This window comes from Leopardus geoffroyi, chromosome C1 (assembly GCF_018350155.1).
Source record: "Leopardus geoffroyi isolate Oge1 chromosome C1, O.geoffroyi_Oge1_pat1.0, whole genome shotgun sequence".
NCBI lineage: Eukaryota > Metazoa > Chordata > Mammalia > Carnivora > Felidae > Leopardus > Leopardus geoffroyi.
The window spans coordinates 85,383,621-85,405,998 of NC_059328.1; the positions used below are offsets into that span (position 1 = coordinate 85,383,621).

Below are 22,378 nucleotides of genomic sequence, written 5' to 3' on the forward strand. Positions count from 1 at the left end.
TTTCCAATTGTCTCAGAAATGACTTCACAGGTTTTTGTTTTTAAACCAGGAAGCAATTGAGGTTCATATTTTGTATTCAATTGTCTTATTAGTCTCACAGATTCTTCCCTGCACCCCCTTGGTTTCTTACCCCCCATTATGTGACTTTTTGAAGAATGTAAATCACTTGGTTTCTGTCCTTGATCTGTCTATATTCTTTGACTTGTTCCTTTTATTCTTTGCATTTCCTCTGAACTGGAAGTGGAGTCTGTGGGTTTGATTAGCTTTAGGCTAAATGTTTTTGGAGAATATTTCATAGGTGATCTTGTAGATTTTACGTTTTATCACATTGAAGACATAATTCTAGATTATCTCACTAATGAAAGTGATAATCAGTCACTTGATCAAGGTGTTGACTACCATATCTTTCCACAGTAAGTCATTTTTCATGCTTACTAATTAGTAATCTCTAAGGCAATGTTTTGACACCATGGGAATAATCTTTTCCTAACAGTCTTTTATTCAATAACTTTAGCATCAACTGATGATTCTTTTTTTAATATATCTTTTTTTTTTTAATGTTTATTTTTGAGGTGGGGAGGGGCAAAGAGCGAGGGGGACAGAGAATCCAAAGCTGCATTGACAGCAGAGACCCTGACTCAGGGCCCAAACTCACAAATTGTGAGATCATGACTTGAGCTGAAGTTGGACACGCAATCTACTGAGCCTCCCAGGTGCCCCTCATCAACTGATGATTCTTAACTGAATCATTTATTACACTACACTGATGTGCAAAATTGTGATTTAAAATTTTTTAATTTTCTAATTTTTTTCTACTTTTATTAGTTTATATTCTTCTATTTAAAAAGGACTATTTCCCTTTTCCCAATGCCCCCTCTTTTTTCAAATATCTCTATGTCTTCAAATTATTCAATGTATTCAATGTTCAATACAGTCACAGTTCTTTTTGATATTCTGAGCCAACAGCCAGTGGAAGTGGAAGTCACTGCAGGCCAGCTCCTGTATCTTTTAGACGTGACCACGTTAGTCTCTGAGTTCTTCCTTCCTTCAGTCACAAGATGTCCCAGGCCAACCTTGTACTTGTGCTGTCTCAAACCTGGAATATCAGCTATGTCTTCAAAGAGCCTATTCCTTTTAGGGGGAATGGAATCTGGATTCTGTTTCCTTTTAGACCATTTCAGTGGACAGAGCTAGGAAGTAAATTTTTTAAAAAGTTCATAAATTCAAATTGATACTCAAAATTTAGCATTAGAAGGTTGTTGTGTTTTTTTTAAATTTTATACTTGCCTCTCTTTTACAGTGAAAATACTGGTTCTGAGTAACAGTGTATGTGTTCATATGTTTTATTATGAGGTATATTTTTCAGCACTAAAAATATTACTAATGGTAAACATACTAAACAAAATTTTGTGTTTTCTTTTTGTCTTAGACTAATAGACCACTAAGGATGTATACTCAGAGTAGTGTTCAAAAATTAGTGGAAATCACTCTTTTCTCTACATGACTATGTTCATATACCTACGTTTGGGGGTGCCTGGATAGCTCAGTCGGTTAAGCGTCCAACTTCAGCTCAGGTCATGATCTCATGGTTCCTGAGTTCCAGCCCACCTCAGTCTCTGTGCTGACAGCTGGGAGCCTGGAGCCTGCGTCAGATTCTGTGTCTCCCTCTCTCTCTGCCCCTGCCCCGCTTGCTCGCTCGCTCTCAAAAATAAACATTAAAAAAAATTTTAAAGAACTAGGTTTACTTTTGTATTCAATTTCAGAATTTACATAAAGATTGTTATTCTATTTTTGAATATGTAAAGGATTTACATGGTTCCGAGTTGAAGCTACGTTAAAGTTTACTCAGAGAAGACTAGTTGTCATGCCATCCTTTCACCCCATTCCTAACCACCCCCCAAGGTGGTATTTTCACTAGTTGCTAGTTTATATTTCCTGTGTTTCCTTTTGAAAAATAAAGTTATGTATATTTCTATATTTACTGTGTTTCTTTTGCTATGTGGAACGTGTTCTCTGCTTTTAAGATTTCTTTTTTGTTTAGAAAGCTATGTATGTTCTAGCAATTACATTTATACTGTTGACATTTTATGTAATCCTCTTAGAGCCCCCCTTTTGCTTATCTGGGTTTCTGTTTGTCATTTTTTTTAAGTTTTATTTATTCAAGTAATCTCTACACCCAAGGTGGGGTTCAACTCACGACCCTGAGATCAAGAGTCCCATGCTCCTCTGATTTAGCCAGCCAGGTGCCTCTAGTTTGTCATCTCTAAATGTTCTTTGATTCTGGGGCACCTGGGTGGCTCAGTCTGTCAAACATCTGACTGTTGATTTCAGCTCAGGTCATGAGCTCACAGTTCATGGGTTCAAGCCCCACATTGGGCTCTGTGCTGACAGTGCAGAGCCTGCTTGGGATTCTCTCTCTCCCTCTCTCTCTGCCCCTACCCTGCTCGCTCGCTCTCTTTCTCTCTCTCTCTCTCTCTCTCAAAATAAATAAATAAATACACATTTTTTAAAAATGTTCTTTGATTCCCATCTAATTGCCTCGTGACACCACTGTACTTATTCCACTCCTTCCTCTAATCTTCATATTTTTAGTTCCCTTATTTCTATTTGATTAGAACATGTATAACATTTACACACTATTTTCTCACTCTAATGCCTGCTTTTGTTATAATATTAAATATATTTTGGGGCGCCTGGGTGGCGCAGTCGGTTAAGCGGCCGACTTCAGCCAGGTCACGATCTCGCGGTCCGGGAGTTCGAGCCCCGAGTCGGGCTCTGGGCTGATGGCTCAGAGCCTGGAGCCTGTTTCCGATTCTGTGTCTCCCTCTCTCTCTGCCCCTCCCCCCGTTCATGCTCTGTCTCCCTCTGTACCAAAAATAAATAAAAACGTTGAAAAAAAAATTAAAAATATATATATATATATATTTTAAATCTACTTAATACTCTCCACTAGTACTTATTATTTCTTTTAACATTTATTTATTTTTGAGAGAGAGAAAGAACGAGCTGGGGAGGGGCAGAGAGAGAGAGAGAGAGGAGGACAGAGGATCAGAAGTGGGCTGACCACAGAGAGCCCGATGTGGGGTTTGAACTCACAAACCACAAGACCATGACCTGAGCCGAAGTCAGAGCTTCACCCGTTGAGCCACCCAGGCGTGCTTCCACTAGTACTTTGGCTGAATCCTCCCCAGTCAACTCATGGCTGGATAAAGCTCTTCCAGTAAAGTACACAAGGGAGAGCGTCTAGGCACACTGTTCCTCAAGTTCTGGCATGTTTAAAATTTCTTCTGGAACCTGGATACTTTAAGTTCACCTTGACTGGATATAAAATTCTTGGCTCAAACTTTCTTGGGTTTTTTGGAGAATGTTGCTCCGCTATTGTATTGCTTGGTTTTATTGTCAGGCTGGCACCAATTCTTATCTGTCTCCTTTGGCAATGTTAGTTTTTCTTTTTAAGATTTTAAGTGGTCTCTACACCCAACATGGGCTTGAACCCACAAGCCCAGGATCAAGAGTCTCATGCTCCACCGAGTCAGCCTGGCACCCCTGGAAATATTAGCTTTGTTGTTGGCTTTTGCCTGGAGGCTCAGATAATTTTTGCTGTCATTTTCTCTGATGCTTTTTGTTGTTGTTGTTGTTCTTGTAGCTAATTTATTCTTCTCCCCCATGTTTCTTACTTTTATTATATCTGTTCTCTCTTAGAAACCCTGTAATTTAGTATTCATTTTTTTTAAATGATTTTATTTTTTCAGTATATTGGCTGAGTTTGATCAACTCTCAGTTCACATATTCCTGCTGGGTTTTATTTATTTTTTTTAAAAAATTTTTTTTTTCAACGTTTTATTTATTTTTGGGACAGAGAGAGACACAGCATGAACGGGGGAGGGGCAGAGAGAGAGGGAGACACAGAATCGGAAACAGGCTCCAGGCTCTGAGCCATCAGCCCAGAGCCTGACGCGGGGCTCGAACTCACGGACCGGACCGCGAGATCGTGACCTGGCTGAAGTCGGACACTTAACCGACTGCGCCACCCAGGCGCCCCTCCTGCTGGGTTTTAAACCTTGTATATGTTGCATCCTTTCACATCTGCAGTTGTATATTTAATGATATTTAATTAATATTGGGAATGTTGTATGCAGTTTTCCTCTGCTTCATATTTTCTAGAGTGTAGTATCTTTTAATTGAAAAGTCTTCATTTACTGTTTTCTTTTTATAGTAGCCCTGTATGGTCTTTTGGTGGCCTTTTTGTTCGTGATAAAATGTTCTGGATTTTCCTGGATCAGCAAGAAAAGGTGGTTCTATGGAAGAGATGGGTGAAGGGGTATCAGTGACTCAGTTTTATAGTTAAAGAAAATGATCTTCTGTTGATATAGTCCAGTTTCTTTAATAAATGGTGCATTTTGAGGTTTGGATTCTGTGATACAATCTTAAGGTTTTTTAGGAATATTTAGCTTCAGCCACTTGTTCTTCTCTCCAAGGGATCCCTGTACCTTCCAAAGTACCTCTTGAAGTATTCTCATGAACTTTCCAAACCTTGGTTCTTACCTGTTTTCAAGCCTGATTTTCTCCTCATTATTTTGGAGGACTCCCAATATCCTTCAAAATCATTACCTTTTGCTTATGCTGGCCAATGCTAATTTCTGTTGATTGTAACCAAAGAACCCTAACTGACCCACACAAACCACTTAAAGTATGTGAATCTTCACAACCCCAAATAACATACAAAGCCACACATGTATACACAATAAGTCTGTTAGTACAAGACTGATTACTCTTGTTTACTATTGCAGCTCTTCCAGTGCAAAGCCTGACATTCTGGACATTCAATATGTATTAAATTTCTCTTATTACATTATTTCCAACAGCAGTTGCCACAGTCTGCAATTATCTGCCTTTTGTTTGTTTTATAACTTTTGTCACCCAGTATAATTAAGCTACATGCAGATAAATATGATCTCATTTATTTACATATCCTCAGTGTCTAGTAAACCAGTGAAACACTTAGAGTACTCAAAAATATTTTCTGAATGACTAACCAATAATCAGTTCTTGAGGATGGCAAAATTGGTATAGCTGAGGGGCTATGAAGAATCAGAGTAACCAGACAATAAATGATCTTACCAGCCCTCTATATCCATCCAAAACAGGCTCCTGGGAATTTATTTATGAAATCTCGCATGACTTTCTCTAAACAGTTTCAAGTTGAGGCTCAATGAAATGTTTCTGCAAGAGAATATTTTTATTTTTTATGGATTTTTTAAAAGTTTATCCATTTATTTTGAGAGAGTGCACAAGCAGGGGAGGAGCAGAGGGAGACAGAGAGAATCTCAAGCTTGAGATTGAGGGGCTCGAACTCACAAACCGTGAGATGATCTGAGCCAAAACCAAGATTCTGATGCTCATCCCAGTGAGGCACCCAGGCACCTCAGAGAATATTTTTAATGTTCTTATTTTTGAGAGAGAGGGAGACAGAATCTGAAGCAGGCTCTGTGTTGTCAGTGCAAAGCCCAATGCGGGGCTTGAACCCATGAACTAGGAGATCATGACCTGAACCAAAGTCATTTGCTTAACTGACTGAGCCACCCAGGCACCTCCCGTCCCCCCACCCCCTCCCTGCCATCCCACCACCGAGAATATTTTTAAACAGGTGATCTGGGGTGTGTGGCTGGCTCAGTCAGTACAGTATGATACTCTTGATCTTGAGTTCAAGCCCCACCTTGGGTGTGGAGCCTACTTAAAAAATAATAATAAACAAATGATGGGTTTACTTATTGATGGGAAAATGTAACTTGAAGTATCCATCAGGCTAACTGCCTTTCTTCTCCCTTCCATGGAAAGTGGTTTGTTTTCTATTTCTAGTCAAATGTTTTACATAGAAATAGAAGGACAGAAAATTCAAATTTATCTTTTAACATTTTATTTTGAAATAATTTCAAACGTACATAAAAGTTACAACAGTATTACAAAAACACATTCCCTTTACCCTGTATATTAGCTATCTACAGCTATGTTACAAATGACCCCAAAACTAAGTGGCTTAAAACAAGTACTTTAAAAAAAATTTTTTTTTTAATGTTTATTTTTGAGAGAGACAGAGACAGAGCGTGAGCAGGGGAGGGGCAGAGAGAGAGAGGGAGACACAGAATTCGGAGCAGGCTCCAGGCTCTGAGCTGTCAGCACAGAGCCCGACACGGGGGCTTGAACTCACAGACCACGAGATCATGACCCGAACTGAAGTCAGACTCTCAACCGACTGAGCCGCCCAGGCGCCCCTAAAACAAGTACTTTTTATCTTACAGTTTCCGGGGGTCAGGGAACCCGGAGTGGGTAATCTAGGTGTTCCTAGCTCTGGGTTCCTGAAGTTGCAGTCAGGATGTTGGCATGGGTTGCAGTCAGCTAAAGGCTTAACCAGGACTGGAGGATCTGCTTCCAAGACTACTCACATATCTGCTGGTAGGGGGCCTTAGTTCCTGGACACCTAGATCTGACCACAGGCTGTTGGCAGTGTCATGACATGGCAGCTGGCTTCCCCCAGACTTGGGCCCACAGTGAATGAACAAGACCTAGCTAGAAGATGCCATGCTTTTATGACCTACCCTCTGAAGTCAATGGTGTCACTTCTCCTATATCCTATTAGAAAGGAGTCACTCAGCCCAGCCCTACACTCAAGGGGAGGAGAATCAGACCCCATCTCTTCCAGAGAAGAGTATCAGTGAACTTGGGAACATATCTTAAAACCACCATACCCAAATACACTATTTTTAAATAACTTGCCATTTTGTCACTCTTACCCTCTCCTCACATATATAAACATGTTATTTCCTAACTATTTGAGCGTAGGTAACATGCATCACATCGCTTCACTCCTTAAGACTTAAGTGTATTATGTAAGAAAAGGGATATTCTCTTAGCTAACAATAGTTAGGAAAATCTGACTTTTAACATGGGTGATACTCCAATCTGTAGTCCATATTCTACGTGTGTCAACTGTCGTTTCTATAATCCCCCCCCCCCATTAAGTTGATTTTTAAAAGCAATAGTAAAACAAGTAGTAGGTTACATAGTGTGACATAGCTTATGTAAGTTTTTTATTGGCAGGGAATAAAGAAAAGGTCCTGGAACAGGCAGGCTCCACTTTGGGGTGGCAGTGGCTGAGCACGAAGACAAAATACTGTTTCTGAAAAACCAGTTTATCTTTATCCCTTCAGTTACGCACTATTTCTGGAAAACGATTTCAACTGTTCCCTTCAGTTCCCGTCCTGGTTAGAATACAGTTGGGAGATAGCTCTAATAGTTGAAGACGCCTGGTGAGAACTCCAGGGCAACCATTTATCAGCCGTATTTCCATGAGCAGGTAACTTTCAGAAACTTACATTTCTTTATCTGTGAAGACGGACTATAAGGGTTTCTATCGCCCAGGGCTGTTGTGAGAACTAAGCGAGCTGATGAACGGAGAACACCGGCTGGCGCCAGCCGAGAGCCTAGCGGCTTCCCTCTGGGCTTCCCTCCCCGCGCGGCGAATGCACCGCGACCGAGAGGGCGGGGCGGTGTCACGTGGGTGGGGCGGGGCGGGCTCCTCCGCTGATCGCACGATGTGACGCGCCGCCGGAGGCAGGCCGGGCCCTCAAGATGGCGGCGGGCGCCCCGAGCGGCTCGGCCCGGCAGTAGCGGCGGGACGGCACTCGCCGCTGGGGCCGGCCGCCCCGGGAGTGGCTGCAGCAGCGCCAGGAGTCGAGGATGGTAAAATGACCCAGGGGAAGAAGAAGAAACGGGCCGCGAACCGCAGTATCATGCTGGCCAAGAAGATCATCATTAAGGACGGAGGCACGGTGAGCTGGGGTACCGCGCTGGGGAGCGTCCCTCGGGGCTCCCCATCCCATCTATGTCCCCCACGCCGCCGCCACCAGCCTCCCTGAGTGCCCCTGCCCTCCCCCACCCTGTCGGCGGTGCCGGTGTCTCAGTCTCCAGGGCCCTCTTGCCTCTGCTCCGGGGGGCTTTCCTCCCTCGCCCCGGCCTGCGGCCTCCGGGGCCCGTCCTCTTGGGGAAGCCGCTCTCCTCTCCCGCACCTGCCGCCCTTTCCTCCGGCGGCCCCTGGAGGCCCTTCGGCCTCGAGCCCCACGTGCGCCTCCGCAGCGGGCTGGAATTGACGCCGGGCTCTCCAGCCGGCCCGCTCCCCGCGTCGCCCCGGCGGTGCTGGTGCCGCCGCGCCCCTCGCCACCGCAGCCTTGCCTTCGCCGCCGGGCCCCGCGCCGCCGTCGCTGCGCTTTCGAAGGTGCTGGGAGCTATCCCTGGCTTCCCATATGTTTCTAGCCGGGCGGTATCTGGTGCGACGACCCCGCTGGGGCTCCTTAGTGCCTTGGCTTTCTTCTTCCACCTGGTTCTGGGTCAGTGCTCCTGCTCTTAGCTTCTTCCAGTGCTGTAAACACTGTCAGAAGGTGGGCTTTCCTCTTCACTTCCCGGAGTCTCAAGCGTGACGGAGGACACCCGGGGCCTAGACTTAAATCATCTGGTTTCCAAAGAACAGATACCACTCTGTTGTTTTAAAATCACCTTCTTTATTTTAAAATAAAAGCCTCTAAATAGAATTATCATGGTCTGAGGATTAGAAGACACTTTGAAAGGAAGACAGAGGGTAAGAAATTGTGCTTTTTAGAAACAGTTGTCATCACACAATAAACTTTATGCAGTGTGCTGTAGTTAACCAGCAGGGGACGTAGGATTTTTAACTGAAAATTTAACTCGCCTATACTTTTATATACTGAAATTTCTATGTTGCTGCACTCTCCGGTCTTTGTTGCATTCTTTGGTATCACATTCTGAAATAGAATGCAAAGGTAAAGTACCCGTTTCACTTTCCTGAGGAGTATGCAGAAATGATTCTTTTTATTCCATATTTCTGTTTATTCCAACATATTTGTATGTGTATGTATATAATTGGAGCCCTCATCAACTGCTAGCATAGTGCTAAATATGTACAGTAATTAGGCCACCCCTGAGGATTTGCTGAATTCATTTGAAATAAATGACAAAGGTTTTTTGTTTTTTGTTTTTGACATTTCAGAATAGAGGCCCCATCAATATGCTGCTAATATATTTAGAAGGCTTGGGACATAGGCAACAATTTCAGAATCTCCTTTTAGCTAACTCTAAAAATAATTAGATGTCATAGCTTTGACATTTGGTGAAAAAAGAAACTTCAAGTCCTTGGATCTTTTTGTTGTACTTGATTAATTAGGACATTACTTTGATTAAATCACTTATGAATAGTCAGGGCCCTTTTGATGAAGTTGGTTCAAACTACTATGTAGGGAGAGACATAGCATGAAAGAATACTGGTATTCTCTTAACCAACAGGACTTGATATTTTAAGTTCCATATAAAATCTATAAAATAGAAGCAACAAAGGATTGTATTTTATAAAAGCAAGTGATTTTTAAGATCAGTATTCTTTGCAAAAGAATGAAGCTCTGATCAAGAAACACATCTTTTTTCTTGAAGTAAAGTTCAGTTGTGTTACCTCTTTGGAGTTTCATTCCATTCGCTTTACAGCAGATGCTTTTGTTCCAAATCCTTGGAGATTTGGAAGAGATTATTATTTTTTATCTTGTTATTAAAGTTGTAGTGAATTCATAGCTTGTTTTTGGAGGTAAAATACAATTTTTTTTTACACTGGCAGTAAGTTTTTAAGAGGGCACATAGAATAAATGAAAGTTTTTCTTGAGAACTATGGGCATGTGGGCATTATTATTTATCATCTTTATACACTTATGTTGCACTTTCCAATCTAAAAGCACTGGACACCTCTTTAGAATAGAAACTTGGTTAATGCATATTTTAATTTTATGGGGCCTAATATGAATTTAAAGTGATAAAAACACATTTAAAGTGATTTTTAAAAATGTGCTAGCACATTCCTAGTGTTTTTATTGTAATTTTATTTATTCCTATATTGATTATACGTATATGTATACATGGAATATCTATATCTCTAGAAATATCAGTAATTTTTTGCAGTATTTGTGTTTTAACCTACTCTAGCTGTAAATGGAAAATAGTATAACTATTATAGTTTTTTAAATTTTAACATGGCATTTGCTTTTCTGCCTCCCTACTTATAATTGGTCAGACTACCCTTATGAACGTTTTTTAAAGAAAGGGAATAAATTGCCGTTTGGTATTGGTGTGTGTGTGTGTGTGTGTGTGTGTGTGTGTGTGTGTGTGTGTGTGTGTGTTTAAGTTCAGCTTGTGGATGGATTCATTTAGAGGCAGGTGTCTTAGACTATATGGTCATCCTTGACCATCTCTGAACAGTATTTCAGGTCCATGGCCAATGATACTGATCTGATTCCCTTCCATTTTCTTTCTAGTGTTCAACAATTTTAACGTTAATAAAATTATTTTGCTTCATCTTGCTAATGACATCTTTGTAAGTCTGATTAATGAATGTTAATATTTATAAACAAAACTAATAGTTGTTAATGATTTGTCAAAAACTTAGAACAGATTTGTTATCATTTTTGACAGTTGAAGAAGTGAACCCTTCTAAATGAACCAGGTTAATCATAAGTTACTGTTTTTCTTTTCTTGAAATTGTATTTGATTAGGCTCTGAAACCAGAGTCAGGCTAACTAATACTTGCCCGTTTGAGTTGTATACAGTTAAGGGAAATTACATGAAGGTGTGTGATTCTGTGTCAGGAGTTCTTAACTTGGGTCTGTACACCCTGCAGTCGTTTGCAAAATTTTCTTTGACTATTGTTTTTTTTGAGAGAGATTCCCAGAAGAGTCCATACCTCCCCAAAGTTTAAGACCGGTTGTCCTATTTGAAAACAACATGCATAACTACAAAATACTTCCACAGGTTAAATTCAGTAAATATGTATTTACTCATTTCCTGTATACCATTTTACTGATGTAAGTAATTGTAGCATTACTGGTGAATTTGCTTTCTGAAGCATCCATATGTAGAAATACAGTTTTTGGTTACAAGTTTTAATGTATGTGGCATTTTGATGTATCCTTTAGTGCAGATCATTTAAGGCTGTTGAATTAAATGACATTTTAGAATACTTTCAGTTTTGTTGTTAAATTCTTACCGTGTATTACCAGATTGTTTGTAAACATTCCTGTTGGAGGCTAAGAGCTAAAGAGTTACATTCATGAGTTATTTATTTGTGTCATCAAAAACAGAATTTTTAAATTATTTTTGAAGTTTGCTTATGTTTTTACATGATCTTTACTGTTTTGTTAATACAGTTGTGAGATTGCATCTCTGACAAAGCGAAAAATGTCCAATTTTTTCACAAATAAATTGGTGAAATGACTTTAAAGATTTGATAGAAAGCACAGCATGTGTGAATTAATTTGTTGGAAGTACCTAAAAAGTAAAATGGGTATTTGCAAAACAAAATATACCCAGAGAAGCAGAGCACCAGATTTTTTTTTGTAACTCTGATTTTAAGTACATAAGTCAGAGTCACCACCGTTTCAAAAGTCTAAACTTAAGCTCTGATCCATCGCATCCTTCACCTACAAAGATGGCTGAGGCAGTTTCAGGATAGCTCTTCTTAGTCCCCAGAGAACCGCTAAGTAAACAGCCTCTAATTACTAGCATACAAGCCATGAGGAGGGCCATGGTGCCTTCAAACAGCAACTGTTCTTCGAAGTCACTAGCCCATGCCTGGAAACATCAGGATGCATGTACCATCTTTGGCAAGCTTGTAGCAGGCAGTACCATGAATGACTTACCTCCTTTTCTCCATGGTGTGCTGCAGCATTTGCTTTAGCTTAGTATGTTTGGGGATAAATTAGTAAGCAGTTTTTTCAGATTATATATCCAGTTCATCCTAATATAGTTTGCAGACCTACTTCCCAATAATCATAGCATCTGCAGAAATTCACTAACAGTTGAACTGTAACTCATTTGCAGCTACCAAAGTTTGAAGTTTAAGTAAAAAGAAGAGCTTTTTCCGGGTAGCATTCTGACAAGTATATATATATGATTTACATTTTTCAATTATTTAAAAATTCAAGTTGTCTTTTAGCATTATTTTGAATTAGAAGTGTCAAAGAAACATTTGACAGTTGCAGCCAGGATATATCCAGCTTCCTGAAATGGTTTGGTCTCTTTGAGGGCCAAATGTAGTAGCTTATTCTAAATAATGGGTCTACTTTCTCAATAATGTGTAAAAACAATTATGAATTCTACCACATGAAATACTACCTTGTTAGTGAGTTCAGTTTGTGGTCATTTGAACCATGTAACACATTAGATGTTCATGGGGATAGGCACTTAATGTAATGATGGCTTACCTTGAGTTAGCAGTTACATCTTTTCCTCCTCAGAATGGAGAAGGGAATACAATAGATTGTCATGTTGCTTAATCTTTTCAGAATTTACCCCAAAGTAGGGTGCATGGCTGGCTCAGTTGTGGAGTGTGTGACTCTTGATCTTGGGGTTATAAGTTCAAGCCCCATGTTGGATGTAGAGATTACTTAAAAATAAATCCTTAAAAAAAAATTTACTGCAAAGTAATACAATCTTAAACTCTAGTTTGTTTTTTTTTAACAGTAAAACTTGGTCTCATCCTAATTTTGTTAAACGTGTTTTAGAAGTATATTTAATTTCTATTTCAGAGTAATCTTTTTTAAAAATTAATTTTTCTTTTTTTTAAGTAGGCCTCAGGCCCAGCACAGAGCCCAATGCAGGGCCTGAACTCAGGACCCTGAGCTCAAGACCTGAGATGAGATGAAGGGTCCGACGCTTGACCAACTGAGCCACCCAGGCACCCCTAGGAGCAATTTAACCAAAACCTCTTCACTTCTGTGATAACATACAAATATTAAATATCTGTCTTTAAAATTCATCTGTAGCCTATCAGTAAAATCTAAAGTCTCACTGCAAATTAAGCCAAAATGGTTTACTTAATGAGTATAATAGTGTAGCAACATGTTTATGGTGATTCATACTTCCAGGAAATTAAGGATTGGTTTTGTTTTCTTTTTGCTCTACAAAACTAATGGATCTCGCTTTGCTTGATTAAAGTCAGAGGAAATAAGAAAACACCACTTGACTTTGTGAGAAAGGAAACATGATGCCTGCTTACATTTTCTCTAGTTATGCCATAATGTGTCAGTATCCCATGAAAGCAGCTTTGTAGTTACAGGGGTTTTTTTAATGTTCTTCCATGAAAAGCTACAATTCTTAGATGCCTGTAACTAAGCACCTTTGTATTTTTTGTGTGTAAGACTTTTACATGATATTATTTTAGCTTAGTTATGTATCATTCAGAGGAAATTGAAAGTTTCTTTTTGAAGCTATATTTTACTCTCATTTTAATTGTTTTTAAAGTTTATTTATTTTTGAGACAGAGAGCAGGTGAAGGGCAGAGAGAGAGGAAGAGAGAGGATCCCAAGCAGGCTCTGCATTGTCAGTGCAGAACCTGACACAGGGCTTGAACTCATGAACCCTGAGATCATGACCTGAGCCAAAACCAAGAGCCAGACGCTTAACTGACTGTGCCACCTAGGTGCCCCTACCCTCATTTTTGATTGATAACTTGTCTGTATTAAATTTTAAGATCAAAATTATTCTCCCTTATACTTTATTTTTTAAATTTTTATTTACTTGTTTTGAGACAGCAAGCATTAGAAGGGGGAGGGGCAGAGGGAGAGGGAAAGCCTGACTTGGGGCTCCATCTCATGACCATGAGATCATGACCCGAGCCGAGATCAAGAGTTGGGTGCTTAACTGACTGAGCCACCCAGGTGCCCCTACTTTATTTTGGTTTTTATAATGTTTTTAAAAATTTTCCCAACTTTGGAGAATTTTTAAACTACAGAAAAGTTGCAAAAATAGCATAATGAGTATTCATCTGCCCATCCTATAGATTCACATCACAGATTAACATTTTGCCACATTTATTTTTCTTCTCTCTATATATGCTCACGTTTTTTGTTTTGTTTTGTTTTGTTTTGAACCATTTGAGGAGTTCGTTGTAGATATCAAGACACTTTACCCCTATAAAACTGAGAATGTGTCACCTAAGAAAAAGGATGTTCTCCCACATAACCACAATGTAATTACCACATTTGGGAAATTTTAATGTATTTAAAAAAAATTTTTTTTAATGTTTATTTTTGAGAGAGAGTGCACGCATGAACAGAGGAGGGGCAGAGAGAGGGAGACACAGAATCTGAAGTAGGATCCAGGCTCTGAACTGTCAACACAGAGCCCTATGCGCGACTCAAACCCACGAATCACGAGATCATGACCTGAGTTGAAGTTGGACGCTTAACCGACTGAGCTACCCAGGCGCCCCTCACATTCAGGAAATTTTAACGTTAACATAATAGTATTAAGTAATATATTAGCTATAGCCACATTTCTCTAATTGTACCTCCTTAATAGTTGTCTTTTTTTGGGTACAGAATTTAATCATTACATTTAGTTGCCATGTCTCTTCAGTCTAGAATAACTTGTTTTTTTATGATATTGACACTTTTCAATAGTTTAAGCCAGTTGTTTTGAAGAATGAGCCTTAGTTTGGCTTATTCTCATTGTTTATTCACATGATAAATTCTGTTTAATAAATAGGATTATAATGCCCAGTTATAGGTAGAATTACTTCTGTCTCCTGGCCAAAAATCTCTATAAGCCCCCAGTTCACACTGATAGATATACAACATAACTTATTAAAGTCAACATCCTGTATAATAATTGCTGCATTCATAAACCCTATTGACTGGGCAATCATAGACTCAAAATTTGGGAGCTAGATAAGGATTTAGGTAAGAGATTAATAAATCTCTTCCTGCTGAGAGAGGTAAAGTGACTAACTTAATTTCCCTAGCAGCTCAGTGACTGCATGATTAGGGCTATCAATCAGCCATGGTCATGAAATACCTTTTCTAGACCAGGCATTGTGCTACACATTGGATACTAAAATGGAAAAAAACTGGATCCCTACACTTAAAAGAGTAACAGTCTGTGGTAATGTATTCTGTGTAATCACCAAAACCAGCATAGCTGTAGACTTGGGCTCTGGAATTGCCTGGATAGACTCCATTCCATCTCTTATTTGCTGTGTTAGACTATAAAATGGAGGTAACAGTGACCAATCTGAAAGGTGGTCAGGAAGAGTAAGCAAGATTTTGAATATAAACCATGATAAGTTTTCAGTAATACTTTCATTACTGTTTTAATCTAGTGTATGTGTGCGATAAATCTGTGTGATAGATGACACAGTGGGATATCAGATATTAGAGTGTAGAGGAGGGTATTAGTAGAGGAAGGTGCAAGTTTAACTAATAATAATTAATAAAAATTTAATAGTCTTTAAATACAGTAATTATACTGAATACCTGTGGTGATAGAAGGGACTTACAGAGTAATTCACTTAAGTTCTACAGACATTTATTAAGCACCTTTGTGCTATGCATGGACCAGATGCTCCAGATCATAGAAGAATAAAGCATAGGGCCTGTCTCAGCAGAAGCCTAGAAAGGTAAGATTAGGTTAAATAAAATGAAATAAGGACTTTACACAGTGAAATATAAATTTGTGGACGTTACCTAGGATAGAAGAATAAATGATTTTAAAAGGCTTGGCCCAAAGCCTAGATGGTGAAGCCATACTTGATTACCAGTAGAAATTATGATTTAGAAAATGGGAATTAGATTGGAGGGTGGAGGTGAAGAAAGGAGATTGTCCCTGACTTCTGAGGTTAAAGCTAGAGGCAACTGTCATGAAACCATCCCTCTATAAGAGAGAAATTACTTACCTGAATGGAGGACTTTTGGTGTAGTAATTATCATGGTTGTAGATGGCATATCTTGGCTTTTGGGGTTGGACATGTGTTTATATTCCAATTTATCTCCTTCAGAATTTTTCACTTGGTACCTCAGAATTCTTTTAGCATCCTTAAATGTTATCTGTTGATATAATCTCATTGTGATCTAAACTCTCTACTCTTGATGCTGTAAACTACTTACTGGTCAGATATTTGCCCCTACTTGTCTATTAATTTCCCCTGGTCTTTCTGCCCAGGCCATGACCCTGGTATTCTTTCTCTAATTGTCCTAGAATTTTGCTTGTGGATAAATACTCCATTAAAACCACTAGTGCTTGTGTCAAAAGTCCCACCTGGAAATATTTGTATTTTAAATCAGTAAAATATTTTTAAAATTTGTCAATTTTATTAAGATCTTGTATTATTTTTGAATTCATTCAAAACAAAAAAGTTGAATATGGATATAATATGGCTCTCAAAATTACCAGTACTTTAGGACAAGCAAGTACCCCTACCTACCCCCCTCATCCCCTCCTTTAAAAAATATACAACACACACACACTTTTTCCTCCCACTTCTGGGAAATAATGAGAGAATGGCTCAGAAGGGGCAAGTATATGCAACTACCTATATTTTTCTATTCTAGTTTTTATCTAGTTTTTCTCTTAAACATTTCCCTTGTATTTAAAGTATAAGCATGCCTATTAAAAAAGATTTGGAAAATTCAGAACAAGATAAGCAAGTTTATGTCTCTTAAAAGTGCTATCTAATATAATTAACATTTAGATGAGTTTTTGTTTTGCTTTTCATAGTTGAAATTACTCTCTATACACAATTTTATATCCTGCTTTTACTTATTTTTTTTGTTTTTATTTTCCCACTTATATTTTTTAAATTTAACATTGCCATAAGCATTTCCACACATCATTAAAGATTATCCATAAACAGTTTTTGGCTGCATATTATTCTGATTTACACACTGTGATTTGATTATAGATGTTACTAAAGGTTAAACATTTAGATTTCCATATTTCCCACTATAAATGATGCTGCCATGAACATCTTTATGATGGTAGAGCTTTTTCTGAATGTTTGATTATTTCCATAGGATAGAATATTATTAGCTGCTTTTAAAATTATTTGTTTTTATCTATTATATTTTTGTGGTGTCTTAGTGTTGTTGTGTTTTCTTATGAATGCTTTACCTAGATATTAATCTTTATTTCTTCCATATCTTTCTCAATTTGTTGCCTTCAAATTCAGCTAATGTTGTACATGTTTTTCTCAAACTGGTTTGCCAAAAATGTATAATCTCTTGTTCTTTCCCCTTTCCTCACTGCCTGACTAAGCCAGACACTGAAATCTTACCTTTTCATCTTTGATCTTCCCTTACTGTCCCCTGCTACATCTAGTCAACCACTGAGTCCTTTTGATTCAACCTCCTAAGTGTTTTTTGTTTCCATTCACTTTGTTCCATCCCTACTACCACTGTCTTATTCTAGTTACTATTACCTCTCTTGTGTGTTTCTTTCTTTTTTTAAATGTTTATTTGTTTTTGGGAGAGAGCATGAGCAGGGAACGGGCAGAGAGAGGGAGACAGAAGATCTGAAGCAGGCTTTGTGCTACAGCAAAATGCTCAGTGTGGGGCTTGAACTCATGAACTGGGAGATCATGACCTGAGTCAAAGTCAGATGCTTAACCACTTAACCACTTAACTGACTGAACCACTCAGGTGAGCCCTCACTCCACTCCCCTCCCCCCCGCCGTATATTTCTTCAATAGCCTACTTTCTGGTCTTCCTCCCTCCCTCCCTTTCAAAGTCTTTGCCACAGTGCAGTGCAATTTAATGTTCCAAAAAGACAGTCCTATGATGTGATGTTACCTTCTGTCTTGAATTGTTTCATTTACCCTGCTGCCTGAAAGTTAAAGGCCTTCATGTGACTTAAGAGACCTTTCTCCAGTCACCATTTCAGTTTCACCTCTCCTCACCTTGCAGCCTCATCTTTTACCACTCTCCTCCTTACACATCAGGTACTGAAATAGGTTTTCCTGTTACCTGTGTTCTGGCCTTTGCATATGCTGTTCCCTCTCCCTTTCCCTCAGATGCTCTTGGCCTTCATTCCCCTCCACTGACATCCTGCACCCAAACGCATACTGTTTTCCAGAGTGGCTGCACCAGTTTGCATTCCCACCAGCAGTGCAAAAGAGATCCTCTTTCTCTGCATCCTCACCAACATCTGTTGTTGCCTGAGTTGTTAATGTTAGCCATTCTGATAGGTGTGAGGTGGTATCTCATTGTGGTTTGAATTTCTATTTCCCTGATGATGAGTGATGTGGAGCATTTTTTCATGTGTCAGTTGGCCATCTGGATGTCTTCTTTGGAGAAGTGTCTATTCATGTCTTTTGCCCATTTCTTCACTGGATTATTTGTTTTTTGGGTGTTGAGTTTGATAAGTTCTTTATAGATTTTGTATACTAACCCTTTATCTGATATGTTGTTTGCAAATATCTTCTCCCATTCCATCGGTTGCCTTTTAGTTTTGCTGATTGTTTCCTTCACTATGCAGAAGCTTTTTATTTTGATGAGGTCCCAATAGTTCATTGTTGCTTTTATTTCCCTTGCCTCTGGAGACGAAGTTGCTGTGGCCAAGATCAAAGAGGTTTTTGCCGACTTTCTCCTCGAGGATTTTGATGGCTTCCTGTCTTAAGATTAGGTCTTCCATCCATTTTGAGTTTATTTTTGTGTACGGTGTAAGAAAGTGGTCCAGATTCATTTTTCTGCATGTCGCTGCCCAGTTTTCCCAGCACCACTTGCTGAAGAGACTGTCTTTATTACATTGGATATTCTTTCCTGCTTTGTCAAAAATTAGTTGGCCATACATTTGTGGGTCCATTTCTGGGTTCTTTATTCTGTTCCATTGATCTGAGTGTCTGTTTTTGTGCCAGTACCATACTGCCTTGATGATTACAGCTTTGTATTACAGCTTGAAGTCTGATCATCATCTTACTTTTTATCAGTATTTCCCAAATAGTTTTACAAGGAACTCAGATGGCCGTGAGATACTGTCTGTTGTATGAAAGAAGGATTCTGTCAAGTTTGGAATACAGTGTTCACTGTATCTTCTTGGAAATTCATAATGTAAATTAGCATGTTAAGGGTCCTAGAAGTTCTAGCTTTTCACTAGGTGCTGAGTATATGTGGTGGTGGACAAAACCAGTTTGGGGCTTAGCAATCCTAAAGACATGTTTTGACCTTAATTTAACAACTTGCTCTATTTGGTACTGCACATCATCCCTTCCTTACTAAAACTGCTCCTTTATCTTCAGTAACACTGTATTCTCTTAAATCCTGATATTTCTCTGATTTGTTCCTTCTTTATTTTCTTCATGGTTCATTTTCCTCTGCCCGCTACTTAAATGTTCGTGTTTCTTAGAGTCTGGTCTTAACCCACTGTTCTTTTTCCACTTCTTCTCCCGATAATCTCACCCACTCTGGTGGTTTCAAACATCAGAATTCATGCTAATTAGTTTAGTCAGCCCTCAAAAAACAGTAGAAATTTTCAAGTACAAGGAGCAATGTCTTAGATAGGACCTGAAGTAAATCTGAGCCTTATGGGAGAAAAGAGCTGGGAAGTCTTTCTTCACTCTCCCTCCCAGATTTATCAGGTGCTGCCTATTTCACATTCTAAAGACTATATCCATTCCCTCCCCTTCAGCGTCCTTGCCACTCCTCTGTTCCATGCCCTCATCATCTCTTGTTTCAACTGTTTGAAATAGCCTTATTTGACATGCGGTTTGCTGCTTGGTTACAAACTTGAGGAAATCATCATGAGGTATTGGAAAATGCAGGTCCGATCATGCCATTCCCTTGCTTGAAACCCTTCAATAGTTCACTATGGCTCTAATGAAGAGAAACTCCTTAACAAGTCTTACAAGCTACCTACCTCTTCTGCCTTCCTTTCTTTACTCCATGATGATTTTATTCTCCATCAGCCCTAAACTGTCATGGCCCTTGTCTATTTCATTATGGTTTTCTCTGATGAGATTGTCCACACTATCTCCTTTTCTTGCAATATTCCTTTCTTGCTTCCCAACTTGTACATATCTCTTTTATTGCATTTGCACATAAGCAGATGATTTATAATGAGGTTCCTTCCTCTCTAGACTGTGAATTCTTTGAGCTCAGGGAGTGTGTCTTAATGGTTTTTGTAATCCCAGCATCTCTGCCACATAGTTGGTGCTCTGTTAATGTTTGTTGCATGAATATTGAACAAATTCATTCCCACCCATGGTCCTTCAACTCTTGTGTCCCCCATTCTCCACCCTACCTCTTGTGTCTCAAGTTCCTAAACTGCAAGTTCTACCAAAGGAGTTTTCAGGGACCTAAATTCTGAAAGTTGGGAGAGTTACTGTTTTTTTTAAATAATGATGATATATCATGACGATATTAAAAATGATGTGGCATCATTTTTAGTATATAGAGAAATCCAAACACTTCATAGTTTCCACATAAGACTATTGAATATACTTTAAAAGTTAAGTATAACATTGTAATATGTGTTGGTTAAACTTTTTATTATAGAAACCTGTTAGTGGAGACTGAGTTAATGTTAGAGGTCATTTGCTTTCCATCAATTTAATATTTACCTTAGAATATGAAATTCAACAACTAAAGTAATTCTTAAGACATTGCTTGGAGCAGTATAAACTTAATTTTTGTATTTTCTTTCTTGTGTATATCAGAGAGAATCTTTTCTTTTTAAGTTTGTTTATTTTGAGAGAGAGAGAGCGAGCGAGCACGGGGGAGGGGCAGAGAGAGGAGTGAGAGAATCTCAAGCAGGCTCCACACTATCAGCGCAGAGCCCCACACAGGGCTGGATCCCACAAATCATAAGATCATGACCTGAGCCGAAATCAAGAGTCAGATGCCTAACTGGCTGAGCCACCCAGATGCCTGTCTTGTGTATATCAATACCAGATCTCTCACATATTACTCTGGGGACTCTTCTGCTTTTTTTTTTTTTTTTTTAAAGAAAATTTTTTTTAATGTTTATTTATGTTTGAGAGAGAGATCATGAGTGGGCGAGGGGCAGAGAGAAGGGAACACAGAATCTGAAGCAGGCTTCAGGCTCTCAGTTGTGTCAGCACAGAGCTCAATGTGGGGCTCAAACCCACAAATCATGAAATCATGACCTTAGCCGAAAGTCAGAGGCTTAACTGACTGAGCCACCCAGGCGCCCCAGGACTGTTCTGCTTTTGAGCCATGTTAATATCTGTTACAATACTTGCCACGTGCTTCATTTATGCTTTGAGATTAGTGCAGGAGTCTCCTGTGTGGGTTTTTTTTTTTTTTTTTTTTTTTTTAAGTTTTTTTATTTTGAGAGTGAGAGAGAGTAAGCAGGGGAGGGGCAGAGAGAGAGAAAGGGAGACAGAATCCCAAGCAGTCTCTGCCTGGTAGCCTTGATGCCGTGCTCCGACTCAAACTGTGAGGTGAGGGCCTGAGCTGAAACAAAGATGGATGCTTAACCAAGTGTTTAACTGGATGCTTAACCAGATGTTTAACCGACTGAGCCACCCAAGTGCCCCATGGAGCCTCCTGTTAATATTCCTCAGTTTTGCCCCCTTTTAATCCATCCATCTGCTATGTCTTTGCCAAATTGATCTTCCTTAAAACTTTCATCTGGTCACATGAATCGTATCATCCTTTAGTGGCTCCCCATTGCCTTCAAATATAGACTCCTTTGCATGGAAGTTAGTCCTGTGTGCCTCTCGCTCATCTCTCGAACTCCTGGTATGCGGCCTGTGTTGTAGCTGTACTGAACTATATGAGTCCTGTAATGCCTCCTGCTTTCAAGCCTTGTATAGGCTGCTGCCTTGATCTCTCTTGTTCACCTTCCTACCTCTCAGTCTTGTGTGACTGACACCTTTTCATCGTTTTAGTGTTCCTCCTGGAAGTCTGATGTTCCTATCCCTACCTTGGATTCTGCACACTGTGCTTTTATAATGTATTTGTTCCTTGTCTGTCCCTGTCACTTTGAGGACAGGGATAGCGAGTGTCCAGATGTTTGACATAATGCCAATACATGTATGTTCTCAATAAACATATATTGACTATTGCCATAATTGTTAGTGATTCTGGAATGCACTGTTAACTTTTTTAAAATCTGTTTTTATAGCCTCAAGGAATAGGTTCTCCTAGTGTTTATCATGCGGTTATCGTCATCTTTTTGGAGTTTTTTGCTTGGGGATTATTGACAGCACCCACCTTGGTGGTAAGTAATCTTTTAATTTATTTATTGTGAACTTAAATCTTGTTGTTCAATTTTGGGGGAAAACGTGGCCCTTTTCACAGTTCATTCTTGTGCCAATATTGTCAACCCTTCAGGTACTATCTTTTCCTGGTTTAGTTGTCTTTTCCAATCTTTACTTCTCCTTTACTGTTTGGGAAGGCTTAGCTGAGTGTGGTTTTTCTTGTGAACGCCACACGTGGGTCAGCAGGGACTCAGCCCACACTCTGGATAGGGTGGATGGGATCCTTAAACTTACAGGCTTAGGAAAGATGGTATCTATGACCTGAATCACTCACTA

The 22,378-nt window shown here is 39.3% G+C and overlaps 1 protein-coding gene across 1 annotated transcript in view; it reads left to right on the forward strand.

Annotated features, from left to right (window-relative positions):
• The first annotated feature begins 7,559 nt into the window (after positions 1-7,559).
• MFSD14A (major facilitator superfamily domain containing 14A) overlaps positions 7,560-22,378 on the forward strand; it is a 43,669-nt gene continuing 28,850 nt past the window's right edge. The window contains exons 1-2 of the mRNA XM_045478406.1: positions 7,560-7,829; positions 21,967-22,062. Coding sequence (XP_045334362.1) covers positions 7,746-7,829; positions 21,967-22,062 — 180 coding nt within the window. The 5' untranslated portion in view covers positions 7,560-7,745. The remainder of the gene's footprint in view (positions 7,830-21,966; positions 22,063-22,378) is intronic.